Raw genomic sequence first — 14,794 nt, 5'->3', positions numbered from 1 at the left:
CTCGCTGAATTTCATCTCGCAGTTCAGCGAGTAAACTACCGTATTAACGGTATTTACGCGCATATTACCGTATTAACGCTAATATATTTTGAGCGCTCGTTTTTCCGGGGATCTCGCTAACAATTGAATACCCCGCATAGTGTTTTACTTAAAATAAAGCAAAGAAGAAACCTGACCAACTTGTATCCTAAAATACATTCATTTGTGAGACACATAGGGGTAGATTTCAATCCGGGGCGTACATCATTACCGTTATTACGGTAATTGATGCACATTATTAGTACGTTAATTTCAACGTTGATTTTTGCTCGCACATCCGTGTTAAAATTAACAGTAATAATGTGCGCCTCGCTTTGTTAAAAAGAATGTGGGGAATTGAATCTACCCCATAGTGTTGTAGGGCACAGGATTAATCGATAAACATCCCCTCCCCCAAAGAAAAGTCTAGATCCACCCCTATATTAGTAATATATTTGGCAAAGCTAGAATGGTAATGACTAAATATGTAATTTACATATTTAGTCATTACCATTCTAGCTTTGCCAAATATTGGCAACTTTGTAACGTGAATAAACAGTTCAAAGGACACATTGCTGTTTAACAGATACATCTAAATACATTATTGTGTTGGTGGACTTTACAATCCCCATAATGTCATGCCAAATTTTATTACTATGACCTCTTTTGCAATACGCATCTTTAACAATTATTTGTTTATACACCACAGGAAAACAGAATAAATGCTAATCCTTGTACCTTGTAGAATAAGGGGTGCTTGACTGTGCTGAAAGTGAAAACTTACAGAGACATTACCAGCAACAGATCTTTAAAACTGGGTATTGTTCCTGGATATTTAAGACAATTGGCAAGATTGGATATAAGTATAGCTACATGCCATGCACATTTAGATAACCGTCACAAGTGGTACATATCTAATATAAAATGTCTTACTAAACCAGATATTGAACAGAACAATTAACAATAACGAAGACTCGTTTCCCGCCCATAAGCAACTTTGCACATCTGACATCGGCTCCAATGTAAATAAACATAGACAGAAATTCTCATCACATCACCTAGACCCACCAATAAAATGTCCGCCGCCCCCTAGAGATGTCGTCACTCTGGAGAAGCTATCTCACGCGTCACTAGTTGCCGGGTCTAATGCTGAGCCTGCCTCATACAGCCAATCAACACGTTAAACGTCACTTGCCAGGAGAAGCCTGCCCAGAGTACGCAGTAAGAAACAAGAATTCACCCCACCCCTAACGTGTAAATGGGAGGAGCCGCTTGTACGGTACATAAGGGGAGTTAGTGGGCGGTGCTTTGCAGTCTAGGGGTTCTCCAGGTGGAAAGGTGCCGACTGGGGGTGTCCTAGACAAGCCGTCAACATGAGCTCGGGAACGCCGTACATCGGCAGCAAAATCAGCCTGATTTCCAAGGCTCAGATCCGCTATGAGGGAATTCTGTACACAATCGATACCGAGAACTCCACCGTGGCCCTGGCTAAAGGTGCAAAATGGGTCCTGGGCCTTTTCTTGGTTAGGAGTATGGGGGATTTTCATGCGAGTATGTGCGTGGCGCTGCAGCGCTCGGTTTATAGGTCTCTGGTGGTGCATGGTGATCTGGAAATAGCTGCCGTAATATAGGGCATTACGCCTTAGGCAAACTGATGCACGCGAGGGGGCGTCATAGGACATTTGACAACCCCTAGGATGATAGGTGTGTCCGAATCTGACAGCTTTTATGTTGTAGACATTGTATTAATCGGTTATCTGGTCTTTAATTTGGGGCGGGAATGAGGATCACTGGGTTCCCCTGCTGTTCTACACTTGGGACAAAGGCTTTGACTCCTGAGACTCCAGACATTCTCCTGAAATGGGCCCTTGTTAGATTTAGTAAAGTGGGGTGCCCTGGTATACTGGTACAGAGATGCTTTCACTTGGACCCCTTATATTCTGCAGTTGGGTCAGGATTAATGTGATTTGGGAATATCTGACACATGTTTGTGGTGGTGGCTGCCAGTAACTTTATCATTTTTAACAAAGGTGCATTTGGTCATTTTCTGAAATTTACTGTTTATACCGGTCAGGCTTCGTTATTATATAGGATAGTCAATGCTGCTTTTTAAGTCACTGCCCTATTTAATGAGTGACTTGCTTTTTTAATGCATTATTAAGTCCTGAAAATAATGCAATGTGGTTTTGCTCCACATGGGTTTATTCTAGAGGGATCCCAGTGGATGTCATGGATGAATATTTTATTACACATTTAGCTATATCTTTGCAATGTGGGTTAGGGTGGTGGTTGTGGTTTTTTTTGGGGGGGGGGGATTGTGACCCATCTTGGCACTGGGCTAACATCACTAACTTGGTTTTGGTATGCTTTGATTTAAAATGGTAGATACTGTTTTATAACCACTTGTTATATTGCAATTCTCTTCTGAACTCTTGCTGTTAGTGCGTTCCTTTGGGACTGAAGATCGTCCAACTGACCGCCCAGCCCCACCTCGTGAAGAGGTGTATGAATATATAATTTTCAGAGGTAGTGATATTAAAGACATTACAGTGTGTGAGCCTCCAAAGGCTCAGCATGCATTGCCCCAGGATCCAGCCATTGTCCAGGTATGTAAATATTGCAAAGACTTTATGCTTTTATAATGTAGGTCTTAAAAATGTAGCTGTTGGCCTAATTTGTGCTATGAGCTTCACTCAGAAAAGAAAAACTTGTCAACTTTTTTAACATTGTTTTAACTTCCTCTCTCATAATTTTGCCCCCTCTGACTCCTATTGATTAGATGGACTGATTTCTCATAAATATTGGTTTATCTCCAAATGGCTTGTGATGGGTGTTTTGACATGGCATTTGTTGTGTAAGAAGCAGTGCAGTTTAAAAGATCTTGCTCTCAATATTGTAAACCACTTACATAATGACTTTCTTTTACATTTAGAACTGAGCACTTAAAATCTGTGTGGGTTGTACCCTTTCCTTCTAAATGGTGTCAACGTTTGAGAATAGGGCATTGAATGCTACCTACAATTTTCAATTATCTTGCCAATTCCTGTCAAAAGCGGTGATCAACACTTGCAGAAGAGGAAAATCTGTTTACGATGCACCATTCATTTGAAAATACTTAAGGTTTTGTCATCCCTTTTAATCTGTATCATGTTACATTTTTATGGCAGTATTACATGTTACTTTAGTGGATGGCATTATGCAGTCGTGATAAAATGGTGACCTAATGTCAGGACATGGGTAACGGGTTAAGTATTTGTGTCTTGAGTTTATTTATTTTAAGAATGTTTAGCTATGTTGTACACTGCCTTGGTGTTAGATACGTTCACTTTTTCCTAGACTATCTTACACCTATTTGGAATCGTACATTTAGTCAGGTGGTGACAGAAATGTTGATGGTTTATTTCTGCTTTGTTATACTATATGCATTTGGAGCAAGCAGCCCTTTTATACACGAATGCCAGATATATTTCTTGAATCAGCCCTCCAAGTATGAAACAATTAGCTGTTACCACTTGATGCTTTGGCCTTACCTTTTTTTGCTGTCCCTTCGTAGCGGCAGTTTCAATTAGCCATGAGGTTCCATAGTACCCTTGCAACTGTTAGTGTGGTGATTTAGGTAATCTTTGCTCTATTTAAGTACAAGCAAAAATGAGCAATGTTTTTAGTTACTGTAATTACTGTTGTGTGCAGAAATATAACCCCAAGGTAACTTTGGAACCTCACAGCTTATCGAATCAGCCCCTTGGTCTAGAATTCACTACAGTTTATCAGTTTGTTAAGCAGTGTAACTGATTGGCTCTTAAGAAATGAAAGGCTTATCAGATGACGCATGGAGAAAGGCGTAAGCTCTGTTTTGGCGTAAAGTCCTTATGTTGACTTGTGGGATGGTAAATATAAAGGAAAATGTAATTACCTTTGTCAAAGGGGGTGTCATGCCGAATTGTTTTTCAACCTCAAAGGACCACTTAACTCCCCAAATAGAATATCTTCAAATGTGAGCAATGAAGGTAATACAGTTCAATGTTATGTATTGCCTACTTAAGGAAGCACCTACCATGTTTTTAGCAGTGTGAATGGTATTTGTTACAGGTTAAATCTGATTTCAGTCCTTTCAGCTGGTGACATCACTAGCCCTGTCTCTAATAATCCACACTGTGCAGTGTCTGCATAGAGATCACTCAACTTGTGTGGTTAGAGAATCGCCTCCCACGTAACACTTATACTCGCTCATGTCTACCTGCTGCTTAAGTAGAACGAATGTTTCAGGTTTCTTTAGACTATTCATATCTGTAATATTCCTTGTTAAATATCTAATTTCTTTTCTTGCACTTTAAAATTAGATTTTGCTGGCATTGCATATTACTTTTCATGTTTGTCTAGTCCTCTTTAGGTTCTGCCTCTACTACATCATACCAACCTTCTGTGCCTTACAGCCCGTTTAGAGGCATGCCCTCGTATGGCCAGCTTGCAGCCTCCTCCCTCCTTAGTCAGTATGCAGCCTCCTTGGGCCTAGGTGAGTGACTTGACTATGTAATGGAACGTTTGACTTTTTGTGGGTGATGCAGACTAAGAATGTTTCTTTTTGCAGGACTGCTGTATTAGCTTATGACCTAAAGATATGTTATGAGTTTGTTGGGAAGTGTGGATGGATTAGATAGACCACTCTGCACTCTAGACTTCAAATCAGGAAGTCTATTACACCACATACAATCTAAAATGATTGTCAGTGCAATGGCATGTAGTTAAATGGATAAGCTTACATACTGACAAACCTAACACCTTTCTTTGTGTGATCAGTTATGTATATTCAGCTGAAATGGGCATGTAGCTTACATGAGTCATTTTCTACTTATGCAGCCTTTTCAGACTGTTAATTTAATCTTTGAAGTGTAATGTTGATGTCCGCTAGCTTACATGTGCCCTGTAAGTTCTTCTGTAATGTATCCTATTCTTAGAAGTTGTGTACAGCCTCATTGAAAGCATTGTTCACCTTTAGATAACTGACTTATTGGTTGCACACATGCTCATGCAACTGTAATTGCTACCTACTCCCCAGTTTAGTCATCTGCACAAGTCTATAATTTGTCTGCAGGTGGATCCACCCTCCTCCCACATAGAAACCTTTCCCTTTACTTTGTATTGTGTCCCTATTTGCCTATATATTCAATGTACAGTAATACACAATCCCCTAACTTTCCACACTCGTGGCAATTCAGTTGTCTGGTCATGAAATGACCAGGTCTTTATGTGAATGAACAACCAACTGACCATGATGTCTAATTACAAAAACAGGACAATCTGACAAATTGTATCTGCTTTCTGGTTTTGAATTTACAAATGAGCACATTTTTGGCTTAAGGTTCAAAATGTATTTGTAGAAGTCGGCTTTATTTTGTGGGAAATGCTTAATTTTGTTTTGTATAAATGGATAACCATGGGAATCACTTGCCTGAAGCGATCTGCAGAGCATTGTACAGTGCCGTGCATTAACCTGTTAATTAACCAGTTACCCTATCCATGCAGAGAAGCTGGTAAGTCCTTCGGCGTCAGCCGCAGCATCCAGCTCCTGCTCCTCCCCCTCTCCACAGCCTGTGGTGCCGGATCCTGTTATATTGGCAGAACCCCCACACCTCTCTTCAAAGGGTAACATGCTTGGCATATGTTGTGTTGTAAATTAGCTTCTGCATGCTACTGTCCTGATATCCCTCTTGTGCATGTGTAGCCAAGTCCTTGTCTTCAATTAACAAATGCTGTGACTGTCCTTGATGTAGTTAAGCCAGTGCTCATGTGCCATACTAAATGAACCATGAATCTCAAATGCAGTTCAAATTCTGTGTTTGAAGTGCACCAGTCACCTGATGAGTGAAGACAGCCACTCTGGGCTGAACAGCTTACAAAGTTGCCATCAACTGGCTATATTGTGGCATATGAGGCCTTAGTTTCTAGGGAGTTCATATGCTTTGTGCCTGTGATAGCACTAGTTTCTAGGGAATTGTTTCACTGTTTCCACAGTAGCTGCATCCTCAATGCTTATTACAATTTAGAGTTTCTATCCAGCTAGGACCACCTATAAAGTATACAACTTTTACTAGAACTGACCTAGCACAAATCTACCAATGTTTGAAAATGGTACCTTGCTGTCTGCTCTAGTGAAGATTTCTTGTGCCCTTGGCTGCCTACAGTAAAATTCACTAGGTTATATTGCATATTTCCTTAAATTTTAAATGAATCTTGACTGGAGTGGCTTTGACTGATTCTGTGTCCCTTCTGTATTGACCAGCTTGTCTTTTACCATTAAGTCTTTAAAGACTTACTGTGTAACATCCATAAATTCCAGTATGAATTGCACTGGTTTCTGGCATTTTCTGTAATGCAGCGGTCTCAACGCTAAAACTACATTTAATGAGTGAGTAAAATGTGTTTGATTTTGTCATGAAGCGCTTCTAGGATGTTGCCTTGCCATCTTCCAATAGCAAAAATGTTTCTGCTATTCATGACTTACTCAGGCCCTGTAATGCTTATTTGTCAGGTTTCTTTAAATACCATACTAAAATCCTTAATGGATCATATGGACTGCCACGGTGCACAGTTCACTGCAAGAAACCCTGCCACATCTCTCTGGGATGAGTAATCCTACATCAAATGGAACAAAATAATTTCAAATAAGTCTTCATCATACATTTTCACCTAAACAAACATATACTGAAGTGAATGAGATGGTTCGCCTTTAAATGTTTTTTTTCTTTTTTTGGGGACAGTCTTGCTTGGCACTCAAGGTTCAACCCTAATAAACATAAACCATTTTTTTGTGGCATGAATGAATACAAAGAAGTTTCAGGCTGGACTGTCCTTTCCCCATTCCACCTTCCTAGCTGCAGTCTAACTTAAGTCTGTTCAGTCATTTAGTCTAGTTTGTTGTTTGTGTTCATTATTATGTATCTTTTGTTTATACTCTGGGCCCTCAGTACAGGCATCTTGTTTTGTCTCTGCATGCGTCTTGCTATAGCTTCTGCTATGGTTTTCATGTTGTGGAGGCAGCCATTTTGTTGGCTGAACCAATATTTGAATACAACCTATAAAGGCACTAGTGGCACCACAGATGCATTTCATTATTGGTTTGGCACCTAAAATAACTGCACTAGCATAGTTTTACAAATCTGCATATTAACTGGGTACATTTAAGAAGGTAATATCGAAGTAATTATTTTAAATTTTGGTTTAAACAGAGTAAGGAAACTTGCAGTTTGTCTTCAGAGGGGGGAGGGTAATCATAATCAATCTGTGGAATTAATGAAGCTGGTATTGTCAATAATTAAGCTTTCTGTACTAAAGGTGATTGAGTATTAGCAAAATGCTTTGTTCCTGTCGTTTGGCTTCCTCATGCACTTAATGTTGGCCAGTGCAGGGTGCACTAATCTATGCTCTTCTCCTAAGTGCATTTTAAAATTATTTTTCCCATTAGCAGCTGGCTTCCCATCTGTTCCAGTAAGGAAAAGTCCAATGGTGGAACAAGCTGTCCAGACTGGTCCAGTGGAAAGTGTGCCCCAAAAGAAACCGCAGCAGGCAAAGTGGCCACCTGTGATCCAGAGAGGGAACAGACAGGGTCAAGCACCAGCCCAGCCTGCACCAATAGGTGGTAATTCCCTTCCTTGTGTTATTACAGCAACACAGTGTGAAGTATAATGGCAGCAGTACTGAAGATGGTACTACCTACATTCTGGATATATGATGAGCAGTCTAAGAGTATTGAGCATATACGTATTGCTTTATAATCCAGTTTACTGCATACATGGACTAGTAAATATAACCTCCCCACAGGTGTTAAAACTGCAGGTGTATTTCTGGTTATTGCCACACTTCATATGGAAAGTAGGATATAACTTGATTTGGTCACAACTGGGTATTTTTGGTTATAGGCATCAAGCATCCCTCCTAGCAAGTAGCTAGTCAGTACTGTACCTCTCGGTGGGAAGTAGGGCTATGAAATGTATAGGGGCAGTCATTAATGCAGTGGAATAATGAAGGTGAGGTCTGGCTATAAATGAATACAACTCTCTAGCAGTTAGATTAGTGATATCTTACAGTCCCTGCTATGCTAATCGGTGTCTCGCAACTAGCGTTGTAATGTGTAGAAATGCCAGCATTCACCAGTGTCATGAAAATCCTAAATCTTGGGAGTGGTGAAGTTTATCTAGATGTAACCACTCTAGGACAGATGTGGCCTGCTAAATCTGTGAGTCACACCACTTAGTCCCTTGACTACTTCCACTTGATTCAATGGCCAGGTTTTTGTTGTCCCCTCTGGCTTTCAAATCCAGAGGGCTTGAACCTTTCCTTTCTGCTAGTTGTGGAGTGCGCATAAACTGTCCCTAGCTTGGGCATTGTTGCTCTTGAACGCCGTCAAAAAAAAAACAAATTACAGCCAGTGTATCTGGCTTGGAGTGCTGGTATGTGTAAAGAAATTAGTTGTACTGAACAGTTTGCAGTTTTAAAAATATTTAGTCTGTTTTAACTGTTCTTTCAGTACCACCTCCTACTGCATCGGCGCAGAATATGGTGAATGATGAGAACAGAAGGCCCCCAAGACGGCGTTCAGGTGACTTAATTGGGCAATGTGATCATGTGATACTACATTGTACCGAGAATGGTTTGTAACATATGTCAGCTCTTGACAGACTCTTGGTTATTTTAAGAGGTGAAATGGAGAATCCATTTTCCTGTACAGTTTCCACTTATGTGACTGCTATTAACGGTTAAAGTCAGCACTAAAACCGCTTGGGCTTTGCCAATTTAGAGAGTATTTTTCACTACATAGATATAGCCATTTTGTTGGCTGAACCAATGTTAATGAATTAACCCTGCCTTGGTGAAGCCACTGGTTCCTAGGGAATTCAAATGGTTTCCTCAATGTGAGCAAACCTTTACTTATATTCTCACAGAACTTGGATAGGTATTAGAATTGCAGCACTGCCAATAACTATATTTACCTAAATTCACTTACAGATGTATTACTCTGCAGGTAACAGACGGACAAGGAACCGCTCTCGGGGTCAGAGCCGGCCAACAAATGTAAAAGAGAATGCTATAAAATTTGATGGAGACTTTGATTTTGAAAGTGCAAATGCCCAATTTAACAGAGAAGAACTGGACAAAGAATTTAAGGACAAGCTAAACTTCAGAGGTAGCTCTTATTTACATGGATTTTCTTCTGGTGCTGATGATCTGTACTACCTAAGTTGTGTTTTGGTTTTTTTCACTTGCAGATGACAAGCTAGAAAAGGAGGGTGATGAGAAGGGAGATTCTGGGGTGGAAACACAAAACAGTGACGGAAACCCAGAGGAGGACCCTCTGGGACCAAACATATACTATGACCGTACAAAGTCTTTCTTTGACAATATCTCTTCAGAGATGAAATCCAGGTAGTGTAATATCTATCTTGGTATTGTGGTCTATCTAAATAACTAGGGTTTTAATAAAGCTTTGTGACAATGTTGCAACAAGTTCAAGAAGTAGTCCTTTGTCACAGCTGAGCAGAACCATACAGATTCTATGCTTGTAGCATATGTACAGTGATTGTGATCATCAATGCATTAAACAGTTGTCTGAAACTGCATGGTAAATGTAAAAATCACTACAGACTGCATTACAGATGTATTGCTTACATGACCTGAGACCAAGACATGAATGTTGTATAACAGGCCAAAAATAGCACATAAGTTTGTTCCTTCCAATATATTTGTGTATGGCAAACCTCTGTAAAGCCACAAATTCTGAAGTGTACATTCTGCACCAGTGATCTTGCAATAAGGACAAATAGTGAATTTGAATCTGTTCCCTACAGAGCAGAGGCAGCCATAACTCAGTTTAGACACTTTGTGCTATAGGGATATTTTAAGTCCATGGTGTGAAGGCACCCTCTCTAGCCCAATACCTGGCACATATAGGACTTTCTCAGGTTGCACCCACTCTGGAATTCTCTCCCCACACAAGACTTTTCACTAGTCTTCAAGTATTCTCTGAAAACCCACCTATTCAGACTTATCAGATTCCTCAACCTTTTTAACCTCTATAGCAGGGTTTCCCAAACCCAGTCCTCGGGGCTCCCTAACAGTGCAGGTTTTCTGGATCACATGTGACATAATTAGGACCACCTGTGGATCTGTTACAATGTGTCAGTCAGTAATGATTACACCTGTGCTCCAGCAAGGAGATATGGAAATCCTGCACTATTGGGGAGCCCTGAGGACTGGGTTTGGGAAACCCTGCTCTATAAGGTATCCTATTTTCCACACCGGTCACATGAGATTTTCATGCATTCTTTTTATTCTCAATCAGCCCCATGACCCAGATTGCCCTGTGACTGGGTCATATAGCCCACTAAGCTCTTTCTACCTTTGCAATCCAGCTGGACCAATATGAAAAATGTAGCGCTTATAACCTCTAGCACAATAAGGGATTGATGCATAAGCTTGCAGGCAGGGCCTTGCTTCTTTCAGTAATACCAGTCTCATTATTCTAATGTTCCCACTGTAAAGTGCTACAGAATATGCTGATGCTATATAAATGTTGATTGAAGTTGCTATTGCACATTTTTACGTCTCTCACAATATCCCTCCTATTCAGACGCACTACATGGGCAGAGGAGAAAAAGCTGAACACTGAAACTTTCGGGGTCTCTGGCAGATTCCGTCGAGGTCGCAGTTTTCGTGGTGGCTTCAGGGGAGGAAGGGGTGGAGCTGCTCCAAGAAGAAACCAGACAACGCAGAGGGCTGGCACTGGGAGGGTGTGAAGGTCTCTGCAGCTAAAATGGACAGAAGGGGTTTTGTGTACCTAAACAGACTTGTCTTCCACAACTTTTCTTCCCCAATGCATTGTAGCAATTCTGTAACCCTGCACTGGGCAGGATAGGCTCTGCATCGCTTTCATCCATGTAACACTGGTTTGTATATGCTACAGATTGAACTTGGCACAGAGTGCATGTGCATATAGAAGGCATAAGCAGCCCTGTATCTATATAGGGGAATGGTATGTGGCACTTTAGTTGAGGTGAGCAGTTATATTTTGAACCCCAAACTGAACTTTTTAATGTATGATTTATGTATTTTCAGCCCACATCCCTTTTGTGAGGGGGAGGGGGGTTTGATGCTTTTTTGTTTGTGCTCAGAGGAGCAGTCTGCTCACCCTCTTGTTTAAGAACATATTTATTTTTGGCCATCACTCAAGTTTTCAGTTGGAAACTACTAAAGCAGGCTTATGGGTGGTGGGCAATTACTTTAACCCCTCCACTTTATATATTTTTTTTTTTCTTCACATCTAGCCTAAGCACTTAATTCTGTCTGTTCTAGCAGGTAATAAACTGGTGTGCTTTATAGATTGACATGGTTCCATAAACACTGGTCATTAATTGCTAGGCACCTGCTGTAATCGTGGTAAGCCAGTGATAGGCAGCCTGTGGGCTCTCAAGCTGTAAAATTCCAACATGTGAGACATTGAATTAGACCACATGTTGTGGACCTCAAGCTGAATTCTGCCAAAACACAGCATGTCTCCTGAGCAATTATCTAGAGTAACATGCTACAAGTTTGCATGCAATTGGTCTACATTGTGGTGTTTTGTCTCTTTAGTTTGTGCTTTTTGTTTTTTTTCTTATGATATGATGCACTTGCCCAGTATTGTCAGATTTCCGCAAATGACAATTTTTAAGTTATTCATGAAGTTTAATTGAAGAGTCTTTATTTTTGTAGAATCCTGGTGCTGATAACCAGTAGCCCATGGGGATGTGACTTAAACTGTAATCTACCAATAAATCTACAAATTTAATGATTTGTGCCACTTCAGTGTTTTACCGTATTGTGGAAAATCCATTGTTTTCCATTATGTATCTGAAATGTTATGACCGCTGCTTTGCTACACTCCACTGTCTAATACAATATTAGAATAGCCCTGATGCGGCTTCTAAGCACCTTAATTCACAGGAGGGACTTATTTCTTCCATCTAATAGTGATGGGCAACCTAATCTATTTAATGGGCTGCTTGTGTGGCCCTCCAACCGTCAAAAGGGCGTCACATTATCATTAGTTTTAAGAATGGAAAACAGCTGAATCTTGGCATGCCCACAACGCATCTGAAATGCCCCTCACTTTTATATTCCACTAAGACCTCCCTCTTGCTGCAAAATAGCCCTTTTACTTCAGCAGTAGCCTGCAGCAGAAGGGCACACTGCACTCCCTCACCCAGTATGCTGTGACATCTGATGTGCAGAGTACATATCCTCACCATTTATTTATATAGCGCCACTAATTCTACATATCTGTACAGAACTCTCATCAGTCCCTGCCCCATTGGGGCTTAGTGTAAATTCCCTAACATACACAGACTAGGGTCAGTTTGTTGGCAGTCAATTAACCTATGGAGTTTGGAGTGTGGGAGGAAACCAGAGGACACATCAACAAAGCTGCACCAACATACATCTCCTGTCTTGTCACAAAATATCTCCCAACACGGCAACTCTGTTCTGCACAAGATATGCGTCTTTTATCCACACTCATTACATCCTCCCATTCCCGGCTACAGGACTTTTTTCCGGGCTGCACCCACTCTATGGAATTCTCTCCCTTGCACAATAAGACTTTCCTCTAGTCTACAAGCTTTCAAGCGTTCTCTGAAAACCCACCTCTTCAGACAAGCTTATAATATTCCTCATCCACCCTCTTAACCTCACTACACTACCCTATTACCACCTGTTATACAACTACCCCTTGACCAACATTTTGTAACCGGATCATTTAGCTTGAGTCACTTTTACCTTTGCAGTCTGGCTGGGCCGACTGCAAATGTAGACTTAACCTCATGTGACAAACTCCCATTGTCCAATAGATTGTAAGCTTGCCTTCTCACCTCTGTCTGTTTTACCCAGTTGGTTTAGTTTACCATGTTTGTCCCCAATTGTAAAGCGCTACGGAATATGTTAGCGCTATATAAACGATGATGATGATGACACCCACGCAAACACGGGGAGCACATACAAACTCCTCACAGATAGGGTCATGGTTGGGAATTGAACTCATGACCCCCAGTGCTGTAAGGCAGACGTACTAATCACTTAGCCACCGTACTGCATATTACACAAGTTGGCTGTTCCTATTCTCCATATATAACAAAACAGTCAGATTGGGAACAGCTGGCTGGAGTGCAAAGGGGACTTGTATTTGAATTGCCATTCTGTTACACTGCTATGGTGTTTTTTGTATGTATTTTGTGAGTAACAAAAGCAGTCTGTTAAATGATTTGCAGGTGTTGTGTATTTTAGGCATTGAGATGTCTAGCTGAGGTAATCTTGATGAGATGTGTACAAACTGAAGTATATTGGTCTTTGCTGCTCACTGGTATGGATGAGGAATGTCCTAATAAGGCCACCATAGTGAGGTTTTTTTATCCAATTTTCAGGTGGACCAGTCACTGCTGTTCAAATACACAAACTTTGTATGTATTATAGGTGGGATTTCTGCTGTATGTTTTAACAGCCGGTCACTTGCAATTTAAATGGTTTGTCCACTTCTGAGCAATTTCTGCTCTGCAGAATTCACACACAATTAAGTGTTAGGTTCAGAAGGCCACAATTCCCAACAGTCCTCTGCATCCTATCATGCCAAGGAGCCAGTCTTTGCTGTTCCTGCAGGTAAGGTGGTGAATGCAGGAGCTGTTTAACCTGGCTGCTGTTACTGTCCAATCAAATTCTGCATAAAATGCATACCCATGAATTTGAATCTTCCCCCTTGGAATGCTGGAGGGTGTCTACTTGCATTTGGATACAGATCCAGACATGCACAGAGGATTTATCCTCACTGAAGGGTAACATTGATAGCCTTGCTAAAACACCCTTCCTATAATAGGCTTTCCCACATTGCATTCCTTTTTATAACATATATATATATATATATATATATATATATATATATATATATATATATATATATATATATATATATATATATATATATCTGTTTTTACTGTCCAAGGGCAAGTTATAAACTAGATGGAATCCTGATTAAATTCTTCATGTAAATGAGCAATTTCACAGAATTGAGAACAGGTTAAAATAACCTCCTTAAATTGATTTTGGCTGACCAAATTCCACTTCAGGATATGTAGGGACTACCAGCTACATACTCATTTTAATCAGTCAGCTTTTGGCTTTCCAGGGGTTATAGGAAAGACAAAGCACTGCAGGTCCTACAATGCTACAAAACCCACATGCTTAAGAGCTATATAGGCAGTAGTTTGTCAACATGATAAATTGCATCTTAATATGACATTTTTAAAGTGTGGGCCTTCAATAGAATAATCTGTCTTGTGCAATCTCCAGTGTTAAAAATTAACCTTGTGACAGACCATTCTTTAACTAGAGAAGCCATTATTAAAACACTGAGGCGTAATTGACAGTGATAATTATAATCTTTGGTTCTACAATCATCCCCCCCTGCCTTCTCCACTAGCAAACTTGCAGAATTCTACATGCTAATAACTCAAAAATAAAACTTCACTGTTTGAAATGATTGGTGTATTATGGGATTGTTTATGAAGCTTTGTCATGCAACATCTGTATTCTCACTGGAAGTACCACATATTTTTTTTCTACAGAAGTGGCTGTAGGTCCTATTAAATTTAGGAAAAGTCTAACTTTTACTGGCTTATTTCGCTTAAAACTTTAAGAAATGCTAGTTGGTGTTTAAGAGAAAAACAGTCTTTTGTCAATGCCTTAACTATATGTTTTA

The 14,794-nt window shown here is 40.3% G+C and overlaps 1 protein-coding gene across 7 annotated transcripts; it reads left to right on the top strand.

Moving 5' to 3' along the window:
- The first annotated feature begins 1,318 nt into the window (after positions 1 to 1,318).
- LSM14B (LSM family member 14B) lies at positions 1,319 to 11,839 on the top strand. 7 transcript variants are annotated; one of them, XM_075176763.1, is made up of 9 exons: positions 1,319 to 1,512; positions 2,461 to 2,624; positions 4,399 to 4,531; positions 5,542 to 5,661; positions 7,484 to 7,654; positions 8,543 to 8,614; positions 9,038 to 9,199; positions 9,282 to 9,438; positions 10,643 to 11,839. In XM_075176763.1, the coding sequence occupies exons 1-9, from the start codon at positions 1,392 to 1,394 to the stop codon at positions 10,806 to 10,808; spliced, it is 1,266 nt and encodes a 421-aa protein (XP_075032864.1). In that variant the 5' UTR covers positions 1,319 to 1,391; the 3' UTR covers positions 10,809 to 11,839. The 7 variants fall into 7 exon arrangements, with proteins under 7 accessions (XP_075032864.1, XP_075032865.1, XP_075032863.1 ...); XM_075176764.1 differs by having other exon boundaries at positions 7,481 to 7,651; XM_075176762.1 differs by having other exon boundaries at positions 7,481 to 7,654.
- The last annotated feature ends 2,955 nt before the right edge of the window (positions 11,840 to 14,794 follow it).

Source organism: Mixophyes fleayi, chromosome 6 (genome assembly GCF_038048845.1).
Source record: "Mixophyes fleayi isolate aMixFle1 chromosome 6, aMixFle1.hap1, whole genome shotgun sequence".
Classification (NCBI taxonomy): Eukaryota; Metazoa; Chordata; class Amphibia; order Anura; family Limnodynastidae; genus Mixophyes; species Mixophyes fleayi.
The sequence above is the reverse complement of the archived record's forward strand: the minus strand, read 5'-3'. Positions and strand labels throughout refer to the sequence as shown.

What these genes read in the sequence shown, in the direction of transcription:
- LSM14B (XM_075176762.1), top strand. Translation starts at nt 1,392, where the DNA reads ATGAGCTCGGGAACGCCGTACATCGGCAGCAAAATCAGCCTGATTTCC. An exon ending in CCAGCCTGCACCAATAGGTG is followed by an intron (nt 7,655 to 8,542) that starts GTAATTCCCTTC and finishes CTGTTCTTTCAG; the next exon opens with TACCACCTCCTACTGCATCG. An exon ending in GCCCCCAAGACGGCGTTCAG is followed by an intron (nt 8,615 to 9,037) that starts GTGACTTAATTG and finishes ATTACTCTGCAG; the next exon opens with GTAACAGACGGACAAGGAAC.